General features: G+C 42.7%; 1 protein-coding gene across 1 annotated transcript in view; it reads right to left on the bottom strand.

Annotated features, from left to right (window-relative positions):
- Positions 1–12,768, bottom strand: part of ulk1b (unc-51 like autophagy activating kinase 1) — a 47,826-nt gene extending 35,058 nt beyond the window's left edge. Inside the window, exons 1-5 of the mRNA XM_030065161.1 lie at positions 12,092–12,768; positions 10,298–10,390; positions 9,770–9,811; positions 2,502–2,534; positions 644–680 (exon numbers count right to left, since the gene is read on the bottom strand). Coding sequence (XP_029921021.1) covers positions 644–680; positions 2,502–2,534; positions 9,770–9,811; positions 10,298–10,390; positions 12,092–12,181 — 295 coding nt within the window. The 5' untranslated portion in view covers positions 12,182–12,768. The remainder of the gene's footprint in view (positions 1–643; positions 681–2,501; positions 2,535–9,769; positions 9,812–10,297; positions 10,391–12,091) is intronic.
- Between the last annotated feature and the right edge of the window lie 1,287 nt (positions 12,769–14,055).

Below are 14,055 nucleotides of genomic sequence, written 5' to 3'. Positions count from 1 at the left end.
AACTCGCCTCATCTGATTCTCCTCTGGCATTAAATTTTAAAATTCACATGCCGGTGACCCGCTTGCTCAGAACACATTAATAATCTTGATTTTAAGTCAGACAGACATACATGGGCTATTTTCCCGAGTATCACCGAAGAGAATAGGCTGTTGTCTGTTGCACTGCTTTTCCAAGTTATTGGCCGAAAACCATTTCACTCTTTCTACCTTAAAAGCTGCAATAAAACAGCATCTTGCTTCGCACTGGGGTGAGACATAATGTGGGAAGAGATCATTCGATGTGTAACACCCAAAGGTATAGCAGTTTGGGAGCGAACGGCAGTTTTATTTGATGGGGAGATAAAAAAAATAAATCTTTGCTTGTTCCATTGGTGTGAATTTTTATGCACACGTCCCAAAACGCAATGAAATCACCACCTTTTTCCAGTCTCCACAAAGAAAAATTCTGTATATTTTAATATAAAAATACCAAAGAGAGAGCATTTTATCATTTGTTTGGCATAAAGGGAAGGAACAATGGGCTAAACAGACAAAAAACAAGCAATTCTCCATTTTCGTTTCACATGGGGTCAGTTCAACTGGATGCCTTATTTTTCTGCTGAGAAGCTCCTGGGGATTTTGATAGATGAGATGCTTCACTTACAGTGTAAATAGTCAGCAAGGTCCCCGCCATTGCAGTACTAGAGAGAGAGAGAGAGAGGAAGATGAGAGGGAATAACATTAGGAGACATGGCTAACATGGAGGGCTAACGCGCGGCACAGCTGAATAATTGAAGCAAAACAGGGCCTTGAAGTGTCTGACATTACCCCGGCCTCTGAAGCGACTGCTAAATAAAACACAGGGCAGGACCGAAGCGCCGGAGAGGAGCAGCGCACAGCGTACAGAACGGCAGCGTTACTTTCATTCACAGCATTAACATGAATGAACACGGGACGCATGTGTTAATGACAAGGTGAGGCTGCTTTGGCGTGAAGGCTGTGAAGGCTTTCCTCCTGACTCACTCTCCTCTGCAAGACGCCGCGGCTGACATGTGACAGGGACGATCACGGAAAGTGGAAAAGTTCACAGGGAAATAATATATGCATGTCCTTTTTTCCAGCCAATTTAAATTATTTCTGCAACTTCATTTCTATAACAATTGCCACACGTTTGTGATCTTTAAAGTGCTTTACAGCTCCCCTTTGAAAAGTATTTAACCGAATCTAAGAAAGCAAAATTATCCAAGCATCTTTAAGACTTTTGCCAATATTACGTACAGTTATAAGTGAGTTATAAGTACATAAAAAGCAACAAAGCCCAATGGGTAGATGTGCAGTTATAAGACAAGTTGGCACGGTATAATTCTCACTTGTTTGTGAGTTTGTGCTTGCATGAATTTGCCTGTGTCCATTAAACAAGTTGCTGACCAGAGCATCGTGCCACCTGTCATCGTGTTGAGAGGGGAGAACGCCTAAAATTTTACTCCAAAAGGCCAAAGTGGCTGGCGGATTCCAAAACAAGAGCTGTTTTAAAAAGGTGCAAAATACCCGGTAAAGATAAGTTGGTCACATTTCAAGCTGGATGGTGAATTAGCTTAAGAACCATACCAGCGATTTTGAATATTTGTCCTGTTAAACTACAATTTAACCACATTTTACATCACAGTAAACCATTTTGTAAATCATGCAGGGGTCCTAAAGATGACGCAGCATGTAATCAAAATCCAAAGTCATCGCCATTCATAAACCACTGATTTTTTATTTTATTTTTTTTTTTTGTACTTGTGCCATCCATCTGCCCAAACAGAACTGTTGTTTGTTTGTTTGATTTTTGCCTCCAGTCTACGACAAACCCACTGGTGTGAACTGGAACCGGCTCCTTCTGTCGTCATCGCTGCCCTTTGTCTTACTTTGTTTAACCCCCGCTTCTCTGTTTGTGTGTCCCTGTGCTGGGTTTGTAATCACATTAATGCACATAAACCGCAGAGCTGATCATTTGTCATGTAAAGCAAACATTTCCCAGGGAACGCTTTCTGAGAGACCGTTTCGCTCCGCCCCAGTTTCACATCAAGTTCTTTTAGGAAAATAAAAAACAACGTCTTCATTTCGGTGATGGGATACTGGTGTCAGGAAAGTTTAAAGTCTCTGAAAGTTCATTTTCATATTGCTGTGGAACGGAACGGCTGGATAAAAGGGAGGAAAAATGATATCACAGTTCTCAAATACAGCTGCTTGCTTTGGGAAAAGAACATGAAGATGCATTTTCTAGGCATGCTAAACATGCAAAAATCACTGTTATGGTCCTTAAAACTTACCAGCCATAGCAAAAAAAACCTTGCAGCGTTTGGACGGTGGCTGAAGGTGATTTACCCCACCCATCCCCCATCCTGACTCCCACCCCCACTCCCATCCCGTGGGCCGAGGACGCAGCTAATTATAGCCCAGGCCCTGTCAGACCTGCCTGCAAAAGCTGAGACGACAACAATACTCAAACAAAAGGCAACAAATCGCACCAAGCTTACCTCCATGACCAGGTACACCGAGCTGGCCGTTTCCTGGAGGGAGACGGGGTGGGGGTGGGGTGGGGGACACATAACAGATGGTTAATGACAGATGACAGAAAAAGGAAGGAACAGGTAATATTCATGTTGACAGATCATGTTACTGCACACACAAGTTAAGACGGTCACTCCGAATGGGAAAACTGAAATAAAAAAGTAGCTTAATTGGTTGCTGTGTACATTTATTATTATCATATACACTCATAGCCACTTTATTTGGTCCATCTGTGCAGTCTAATCCAATCCAATCCAGCTGTTGTGCCATAAAGTTTCCGTTCCTGATGCCTGTAATGCTCAGGATTCCTTGTTGTCACGGTAACAGAGGTGTTCATTCACTTCTGTGTTTGGCATTGAGCTCATAGTTAGTGCTGCTGTTGGACTGGACTGCATTTTACTGACAGCTGTTTCCACTATTCTGTCCCCTCTCATGTCTATAAATAGGGAGGACAAAAAACTAGAAACACCTCTCGATATAATGTAGTCCAGTACAAGACCTCTGCAAACTACAACCTCAATAATAAACACAGAATTAATTTTACACATTCTAAACATTATAAACTTTGTTAAAAGGTAGGATTTATGGCCAAGCTATTGCACTGAACTGCATTAGACCGTACATGTGGACCTGATAAAGTGGACACTAAGGGCCCTATCTTGCGCCAGACTCCCTAAACCCGCTATTTGCGGATTTAGGATTTAGGAAGAGGCGTTCCCCAGTAAAAGTTGCTATCTTGTGCACCTCCCGCTATCCGCAAAACACCTGCACTACCCGTTATATTATGCATAGGTGTGTTTTGGGCGTTACGCCAGTTAAACCAACCAGTGTGCCAGGTGCCATTGCCTTTAAGGGCAGGATGCGCTATCCTAAATCCTAAATCCTAAACCCGCGATGGAGAGAGGGAGGTAGATTTTCTCAGGGCTTCCACTGAGGCTAAAGCAAGTTGGCTTTATATACATATTATATATTATATTATAGGCGAGTTAATTCGGGAGATGGAGCCACATGTGTCCAAGTGGACGTGTCACAAGGTTGTACTGATTGAGTAAAATCCCCGGGTCACACCACACACACACAAGAGGCAGAGGTGGAACTATGTGTAAACTAATTTATTGACAAGGTAGATTGGGCAAATAAAATATTAAAAATAAAAATATAGCACAGCTGCTGGCTTATGATAAAACAATAAAACGTGCTGGCGATAGTGTCCAATTAAAACAGTCTTTCCTCTAAACAGTCTATATGAGTAATATACTCAGTCCATTCCGGCGGCGTCCCGGTATCAGTCCGACCGTGTGTGTGGCGAGGCTCCGTCGGGGCGCGCATTGAAGCCGCCTGGGCGCGCTCTCGTAACAGCCCAAACTTCAGGGATAGCGGATAGCGGGTGGTCAGGACCACCCGCTATCCACTTTCCCTAAAGTGTGTGCGCAAGATAGCAACTTTAGGGACAGCGCATGAAACACGCCCACGGACACACCTCTAGGCGCAAATGACGGAGTCGGCATAATGGATAGCGGGTAGCGGGTGGCGCAAGATACCGTTTAGGGATAGCGGAAGTTCCTAAATCCGCAATTTGCGGGTAGCGGGTAGTGGCAGCGGATAGCGGGTGGCACAAGATAGGGCCCTAAGTGTGTATTTCTCCTAATGTTGAGTGGTGTATTTTGTTTAATCTGCTACTGTCAATGTGCAAAGTCTGTACAACTTGCTGCTGTAACACAATCTATCTCTACAGACTAACTGTGATGACACACAGCGTTTTGAGTCTTGTCGACCGTTCTGTTCACAAGCAGGCAGAAAGATCCATGTTTCACTTATGCCCTGTATTAACTGAGCCATCAACAGTTTGAGCATTTCTGTCGATGGTACTACCAAAAAAACAAATGGGGAGAGAGAAAATAGGAGAGAATGAGAGCTTTTGTCAAAAAAATAAAAAAATAATGTATTTTCTATAACAGCCCCAAAAAAGATCAATAGCCATTTATCCACTAACAACCTGGTGTGCAATAACAAGAATGACCCAAGTTACAATTGCAGCAATGCTTCTCTGCACTGTTTGCCTCCCCTGTCTTTCTCACAGACAACCTGTCTGCAGCACAAGCCTTGGAAAAACAAAGTGCAGCCCACTTGGAAAGGCCCTCTTATCACATGGCAGCAGATGACCGGGGTCTCGCTCTCTCTTCATCTCAGTATCTCTCTGAACGCAACCAGTCGGGTGCAAGAGCGCTGTCAATAATACAGATGAGTCAGCAGTTTGGAGGCTTGTTGAAGACGAGCGGTAACGGGCCGGCCGGTTCCGACCTGAGAGCCAACCATCTGGTTTCCATTTGCTTTTTTATTTTCTTTGTGTTCAGCAGCGGTGGAGCTCCACGGCAAGAAAACTACCTACTACTTATCACACCACTGCTTAACAGAATGTGAGGATTAGTGTAATCCTGCTTATTATACATAATAAAGGCATCAAACTTGGATTTTTAGAACAATAATTTATACTACAACCAAACTTGGGACCAAAACAGACGGGACATGAGTGGAAACGTCACTGAAAACTAAACCCCTGGCATTACTGACACATAAAATTATCAGAAAAAAAAAAACAACACTGGGTCACTTTGGCACACCCAAATATTTCCTGGCTTTCTAAAAGGTGGAAATGTCTCTCCCACCTCATTAAAATCTGCATCCATACCCACATCTTAAAGAAACTTTTCATATTACCATCTTCATTATGTTCCTTCTCTCTAACTGATCTGGCCTTCAAGGTTAAAAAAAAACTTTTTTTGTCCAAAGACAGGACACTTTGTCACATTTTCTGTTTTAATGCTTTGAGCCAAACCCATCCCTTTTCTTACCAGTGGATGTTTTTACACTGATAATCTAGAAAAAGTATTTAAATCTACTATGAAACTCATTTTGAGCCACTCTGGGTGAAGCATCAGCTCAAATTTCAACTAAAACAAATGCAAATGCGATGTAACTCTTTGATCTGGTGTTTGATTAGTGCTTGGTTTGGTTTCAGCTCAACTGGCCTCATTATTACAGTGGAGCTGGCTCAGCAGCAACACAACACAACACCGTGCAGCAGCAACAACAACAACAACAACAACAACAAGCCTGTAATCTTAAAGCCCAGCAAGGCCGAAGCTCAATGCCCGGAGCGAGGTGCTGCTGCCAGGCCGTGCAATGATAAGGGAGTGGAGTGTTTATGAATCCGCCAGGGACAGCAGCATGACAACTCGTTGCAAATTCCCTCGACTGATGAGAAGCTTTTGAGCAAGGAACTTTACCCTTTTTGACCCCTTTATTTGGGCCCGGTGGAGTTGCTCAGCGCCCGACAGCAGGACTGCACTGGCTGTAATGAGATGTGCGATTACGAAACAGCGCTCCGCAGACGTTTGTGGGAAGCACTGCGAGTTTCTGTTTATTGTGCATGAGGAATAGTTCTCCTTTGCTTAAAAACATTTCTAACTTTTAGTGCTCTGCCCTTCGAGCGCTGCGAGCACATGGAACAATGTTTTTATTTATATCAGTCAGACAGATGAGCCTGGCCATAATCTTCTTTGCATGATGACTAACAAATCTTTCTGACAGCAGGGACCTACTAGCCTGTCTAGTCAATGGAAATGCCACCATTCGTGACAGCAATTTCCTATCGCAACTCAATGCAGCCCTAAAAAAAAAAAAAAAAAAAAATACCCAAAATGACCGGGCAGCAGGAAACAGGGACAACTAAATGCTTATGTAATGGTAGTGACCTAAATAAGGAGTCGATATCTGTAGCCGCCTGTCAGTCACAAATCACCTCAAGCCCCGAGCAGCCGGGACAACAACATCACCTCGTCATTAGATAATGCACCACTGAGGGGGTCAAAAGGGTGAAAGAGGGTGAAAGAGGATGAAAGGTCGACGCAAGTCCATAAAACAAAACTGTCTCTCTAGTTCTGGCACCTTTGCCTTCACATGTCCTGAAAACAAAATACACACTTCTTCCCGATGGGTTACACCAGTTCCTGGGAAGTAGCTAGTACCAACCTAAGCATGCAGTTTTGTCTAGCCACCAGCAGTTTCCTTTCCAAGCAGAGATTTCTGACACAGTCAATGGAAATCCCTGACTAAGCAGCAGGGCAGTCAGATACTCCCTGATAAAAAGGGAAAGGGGAAGGGATAAAGGGAAAAAGGTCATCTGGATCTTTTGACAGGTGGTGGGCATTGTGTCAGCGCCACACCATAAAGACAACAGAGGCAACCCAGTGAATTAAGATGTGTATTGGCGTGGGGGGAAGGGGGTCCTGCTGTCTAAACTATGTGGCAGGTGCTGCCACAACGAGCCTCTGAGCCTGGTTACTAGGCTACAGGCAGGAGGATTGCAGCGAGTGTCGGCTCTCATTTATCACGTTTCAACACAAAGCTGTGCACAACTGAGCTAGGAAGATGATACTGGCGTTTGCACTGGGTGTGTGTGTGTGTGCGTGTGTGTGTGCGCACGTGCACATTTTCTTGCTTGTAGCGAGTCAAACGCTTTCTAAGAATGAAGTGCGGCCTAATTTGTGATCTGGGCTAAAATCAGCACTGGAATTGATACAAAAAAATAAATGAAAATGTGCATGTCAAATATTTAAATGAATGCAAAAGAAGCTGTAATCTGGTACTATAATTTTTTTTTTTTTAGGTTTCAAGTGTCGTATGTATAGATGATGATTTATAATACAGTACAGCTCATATTACCAAAGGGGACAAATTAAAACCACTGTCCCATGGGCCCAACATCAGCAATGCTGTAATATTTAAAGCACCAAGCTGCTGTATCTGATGAGCTTCTACTTTCTACCGGGATTCAAGTCAGGCTGATGGATGGCCTCGGTGTGAATGACACCTTTGCACTAGAAATACAGAAACATCACAGTGTTTTTAATTAAATACCTCAATAGCAATATTGTGACGGCACTGTGGGGGTGACTGTCTGGTGCTTCTACAAAATGTTTACATGGGAGATTTTTGATAAACAGTCACTAATGATGTGGACATGATGACCGAGCAGGTAGAGGCAAACGACAGAACGCCTAGAACAGACTGGTAAGTTCACAAAGTTGCATCCCTTTGCTGTTACGAAGCCTTTAAAACTAAAAAATCACGATATGACGATCATCCAAAATCCCAGACAGTGTCTACTCTCCTATTACGATATCGATTATAGCATCTATACATTTCTTGGTCCTACTTTGCAGTGAACTACAAGGCAGAAGCACTAAACAAATAAATCCACGACCAGCCTGCGTTCCCTCAACTGTTAAAAGGCAAACTGGTTACATTTGGTGTGAATTATTGAAGCACAACAATACTCTTTTGTATTGGAAAACGGCATATAGTGTGAACATGCTTTGCACCTGCACTCAAGAATGTGAATGTACAAACTCAGTCGGCTCAGTATTTTGAGAATCTAGTTACTGCACACTATTTCCCACAATGCAGTGTGGGGGAGGAGCTACAGTCAGCCTCATTTGTTAAACTACATCCTGTTCCTGGGGAGGGAGACCAGACCGGCGTCCCAGAAGTGCATCATATTAAAACTTAACACCACCTTCTGTACATTCATCTCCATTGTAATGCTTTTGGCAGTTTGCATGAACTTCAACATAACGGCACAACAAGGAAATGACGCAACACGCCCGCTGGTGGCAGTGTCATGTGACCTACGCCTGGACCTCTTTGCTGCCTTCCAGTAAATCTGAAAAGCTGCCAGCACAGAAAAGCACAGAAACAAACCAAGATATGAATCTCGGTGGATATTCTGTTTATTTTTGGCTTTTATGGACTTCTCATTTAATGTTGCCCCTCTTGAGTCTCTCCTCCCTTTCCACAGCGAGCGCGCTGCCTTCAGGGAGAACAGGGTGCGGCAAATTCACACCGAAAATACTAAACTGAGTTGAGCAAACTGCATTTTCATATTTTTTTACTCTGCGACAACAGTACATCAGGGCTTCTCAAAGTCCAGATCCCAGCTCACGTGTCATGTTATGAATACAAAACTGTTACGACTGTGGTCATAATTCTTGTGTTTATTTTTATGTATTACATATGTCAGGTTTAGGTGTGTCTGCTTGCCTACTTTCATATAAACCGGTGTGTGCGGGGACGAGGAGATGATTGGACCGGCTCTCAGTTTTGTTTGATCTTGTTTTCTCATGTTGTAATTAGTTAGGGCGGTAAGTTGTTGTTTGGTTTCTGTGGTTTTGTATTGAGTAATTCCCAGACAGATGTGTTGTGGTTGTTACGCAGGCCTCGTTCCACCCTGACGCTACATCACACAACCATATCTTTATCACTGTTTCCACATGGTAAAGAAATTCACACTCTCTATATTGAGCTTAATTCTCTTTGTGGCTGCTTGGGACTTGGGGGAAGAGACGAGGCATAACAAAACGATATGAAGTGTGACATTTTCTATGTGGTGAGTTGCTGCTGCTGAATTCACGCATTAAATTCACAACGGAGACTTTGCTTTCGGGGCGGTGCAGAGCCTTTGTTGCACTCACAGTAACATAAGGAGTGGAGTTGTCATCAGCTAAATTCGAGTTTTCCTTACGGTTAGAGCCAATCAGAGGCAGATTCGCCATCCTAGCATCCTAATGAAAATCTGTTAAGTTTGAGAGCCCCTGCACTGCATACTCAAAACTGTGTTAGAGTGAGTTTGAAGTGTGCATCTGAGACAAAGCTCAGAACTTCTGGAAGCAAGAAAAACAGTTGAGACAATAACCTCCCAGAAAGCCTTTCAAAATCAAGGAGTCGGATGTGAACAGGCCATGTGAGCGCACATGGGACGTCAACACAGGAGCACGTGATCACTCATCGCCCCAGGACACAAGCAAACAGGTACTCTCTGAAACGTTAACTTGCAAAGATCACTCTGCACATAAAGGCAGACACAAGAAAAACATGCCTGAGTGGAAACAAGCTGCTCAGAAACAAGCAAAATCTAGCAAAGCCCTAATCAGCAAACAGAAAAAAAAAAAAAAAAACTCTGCTAAGGCTACACGAGACAGAAGTGGGTCAATGTGTAACAGTCACATCCAACTAACCATCTGCTCCACTTTGTGAGCAAAGCCCGATGGGAAAACTGGGCCAGCAAGGAGTGAGATGATCATATATGTAAACAAAAGCTTTGAAAGGCAGCCGTCAGCCGACCCTGACATTGATCCAGACGCTGTTAGGATGCACGAGACTTTGTGTAACATACCTGAAAGTCCAGCAGCGCAACAATGTTCTCATGTTTAAGTTCCTGGAGAAAAAACAAAAAAGTTGAAGTGATTATTTGCACACCACATGCCTGAAATATTCTAAATACATTATAAAGTCTGCAGAAAATGGTTCAATCTGCTATATATATTGCAGTATAATAAAAAAAATACTGCTCAAATTCACATCACCAGTCAAATGATGATAAAATTTAATTTCTATACTGTAAAAACACTTTACCGAGTACCCAGTGATCATTTCTGACTACAGTGTGTGGTTGGCAAGTTAAATAATGGAAGTAGAAGGGTAATTTGGGGATTTATGCACCACCATGGGTGGTGAGGAAAAAAAAAATTCAACCCTGGTTACCATTCTCAAGTAAAATAAATTAGACCGTATTGTGCATGTAATCCTTAGCAAAGTGTCTCTGTAATGGAAAGTTATGGAAACACCTGCTGCAACCCTGTGATTAAGGTGGTTACGTCCTTGCAAAAATAAAGTACTTTTCCAAGCGGATCATCTGACATACCTTGAGTATTTTGATCTCTTTTCCCAACAATGTCTGGGATTTGGCGAGGTTCTTCTTGTTTATGCATTTCACCGCCACCTCCCAGTCATGTTTCTAGGACACATCAAACCCACAGTGAGCGAGCGTGACATGTCATGATAGTCTTGCATGTCTTGTGATGTCCCTTTGTCTCGGCCCTGTACCACATCATGTGTCAGTATGTGCGTGTTAGCAGTGAAGTGGTCAAAGTGTCTCTGCACACAGTCCCCAAGGGACCGGGCTAATTCTGTGACATTAACTCTACTGAGGGATTTCTGAGTCTGAGTCTTAAGGCTTAACTGTTGGTGTCAAACCATTTTCTTTTAAATGCAAAGGTGGTCAAGAAACTAAAAAAAAGTAAGAAATTAGTCTTTATTATATATACTTCTTCTTAATTTTATTTTATGTTTCTATTGATGCTGCTGTAACGTGGGAATTTCCCAGTTTGGGATCAATAAAGTAGATCTATCTATCTATCTATCGAAACTGCGGCAGAGACAGATCAATCAATCAGACTCATAACTGCCATGTTGAGATCATCGGCATCATGTGATATCTGCTCTCACAAGGCCGATAAACAAAAAAAAATGTCTGCAGTCCTATCTTGTCAGTGTGGCTGCTGTCTGATGACCTGTGGACATTTATTTAGATGAGACTTTTTTTTAAAATTTAAATTACATGCATTGCAAACAGTGTGCAGATCTACTTGAGCAAACAAGGCAGACAACATTAGCGTCAAAAACATGTTCATTTCAGTTCAGCAATTGTGTATCTCATTTGCTATTAAATTGTTGTATTTTATCAGATGCAAAAAACATTACATATATACGCCTGCTCTCTAAATATTGGCATCAGCTATTGAAAAACTCCTACTGGTTGACCACTAACAAGTTTTTATCACCCCAACTCCCATAGGCCCACCTGTCCACTTTTGTTTTTTGGGCTTTATTTGCCAAAACCTTACTGCTAAATACCTGATCCATGTTCATCACACCTGAACTGAGTCACAAATAATTGATCCAAAACTTTCAGGTTTGAGGGGGCCTTGAGGACTGGGTGGAGAAACACTGAGGTGACCAGATGCTAAAGCTCTCCCTATTGGTTAAGGAGGTTACTTTGGTTATTTGAAGTTACTTTTGGTTTCTGCCTCACATTAAACATTTCACCTCTTTTTCAAATAGCCGCCTATAACTATGGCCACTGTTTCTGCATCAGTAACATAACACATTGCTTATTCTAATCGCCATGTAAATGAAATCATATTAGTGCTACGTTTTGTTTTTCAGTGGCATCATAACCCACAGTGATGGGACATGTCTGAACATGTTAAATGTCTCCCAGCATCGATTGCTGCTTGCACTTTTACATCTTCTGGAAACAATTTAGGGTCACAGGCTATTCCTGTCATGATTATAGTCACAGCCATACTTCTGCACCGTAAACCCAACCATTCCTGCAATAAACACCAAATAAATGACAATGCATCAATAACGCACAAAACGCTGGGAGTCAAAAATATCAAAATTGTGGACAATTTCATCATCTGATGATTATCCACGATTGCCTGCCTGTGTTCAGGAACATCCTGTGTCTGCTCCCAGGGCCTCTTAAGGCCGTCCAATGAAAACAAAAACAACAAAGGGTTAACATCGGCGACTCACGCCTTAAAAATTCATCTAGTTTAGTGACTGCTCATTTGCATCATACTCGCACTTGCACCCGTGGTAAAACAAAATGCAGATGTAGGCTATGTGAAGAATAAACGACAGCCCTCACCTCTCTGTGCCTGCCTTTGAACACGACAGCAAATGCGCCATGTCCTATCAAGTCCTTCCGACTGAACTCGAACTTTCCCACCGTCTCCATGATCTGCAAACTCGGGGTTTTTTTCTTCCTCTCTAGTCGGACCTGGAGAAGTGACGAGGGGGTGGCAGGTCGCCCTTCTGGCTCGCAGGTGCTCCTTTCTCCTCCGTGAAGCAGGGGCAGCAGCAGGGAAGTTCACCCCCTCTCTCGCTTGCCATGGGCCGCCTTCCCGACAACAAGCTGCCCTCTCCGCTCATGTTCGTGCGCAATAATATGTATTTATATTTTGGAGTGCGTTTCCAACTCCCTAACAGCGATGCGCCGTCTCCTCCATCGTCTTCTGCAAGTTCCCTAATGTGGAGAGAGACGGACCCAGCTGGCTTTGACGTGCCACCTTAACAGCTAGCCTCTGTGCGTTTTGTTTATATACACAGGAGATCCCCTTCACTTCTGTCGCTTCACGCATCCGGAGCGAAATAACGTCACGCACCAAACTTCACTCAAGTTCACAATGTCTGACGACGAGCGAAGAGAGAAAGAAAGAAAAAAAAAAAGCTTGCAAACGCGTCCTGTGATCCTCAGCAAACACACAGCTGATTCGTGGAAAGTGGCTGCAGCGACGGTCTCAACAAAGACCGCTAGCAGACAGCTTCCAGCCTCTGCAGCATTGCGCATGCGCAAAACAATTTACAGCTGTAGTTGTGACGTCTGCAGGCATCTGCGCCTCAGCGTGCTGGGATGTGGCCCAAATATTTCACATTTACATACCAATTAATGCCTTTTCATGGATAATGTGTGGTGACGTGCTCGGGTTGCAGTGTTATTCTAAAGTCCGTCGTTCTTAAATAAAGTAGAAATAAATTGTTTCCTTGAAAAAGTATATGCAATTAAAAAAAAAAAAAAAATCCTATTAAGCACGTTGTGAATGATGCGATAAGCTGCTTCAGTCTTTGATTGGGGCCTTTAAAACTTATTTTTAAGCTTGCCCCCGGCTTCTAGAGCTCCTATGTGTTAGTTTATTAGTTTATCCACAGGATGACTAATATATAAAGACAATGCTCATAGAACAACATTCATTTTAGATGCACATTCGTCTGTAATTTATATTAACAGGGGGTGTTATTTCCCCTGGTCAGTAGATGGCGCTATCTCCATAGCAATCAGCCTCAGGTTCGTTTCTAACTCTAAAAGGACTACCTGTAATTAAATTATTATTGTTATTATTATTATTATTAGTGGTAGTAGTAGTAGCAGTAGTAGTAGTATTACAGGGTGTGATGCCTCTTTGGTAGGCAGGATATTATTCTGTTATTATTGTGAAACTAAGCACAACGGATGTAGGCCTGCTTGTGTTTGATATTTTAAATGGTTATAGTTCATTTTGAAACATTAGCAATTATTCACAACGACCGTGATTAACGTCTCCATGCTGGTACCGGTGTCATGCATGAAAATCTCCCAAAATCTCACTGTGCTCATTTGCTAAATTATGACAATATCCCTTTACACGTATTTCCTCTACAGTTTCTCTCTCTTTGCAATAAAGTGTGAGAGATATTTGGTGACATCTTAAGTGCTTCACTTCCAAACTGCAGCTGAGGAGGACGGAGGGCAGGAGAGGTGTGTTGAAAATTTCCAATTCAAAATGCAGTTCATGAAAATGGAAGGAATGGAAAATCCAGATATAAAAACAGACATGTTGAACAAGAGCAACTTGAAATTCAGCCGAGGAGCGAGGAGGCTGCATGTAAAAAAAAAAAAAAAAAAAAAAAAAGAACTGATGGTAAGTAGAGAAGGACCAAGCAAATCTGAAATGAAAGGAAAGGAAAAGGAACCGGGGAAGCAGAGAAAAGCGTTGAAAGTTTAAACAGAAAGTAAAATGAGAAGCAAGAGGATGAGACAGGAGGCAAGACAAATTGAAGAGACGATGAAGGCAG

This window comes from Myripristis murdjan, chromosome 12 (assembly GCF_902150065.1).
Source record: "Myripristis murdjan chromosome 12, fMyrMur1.1, whole genome shotgun sequence".
NCBI classification, from domain to species: Eukaryota; Metazoa; Chordata; class Actinopteri; order Holocentriformes; family Holocentridae; genus Myripristis; species Myripristis murdjan.
The sequence above is the reverse complement of the archived record's forward strand: the minus strand, read 5'-3'. Positions and strand labels throughout refer to the sequence as shown.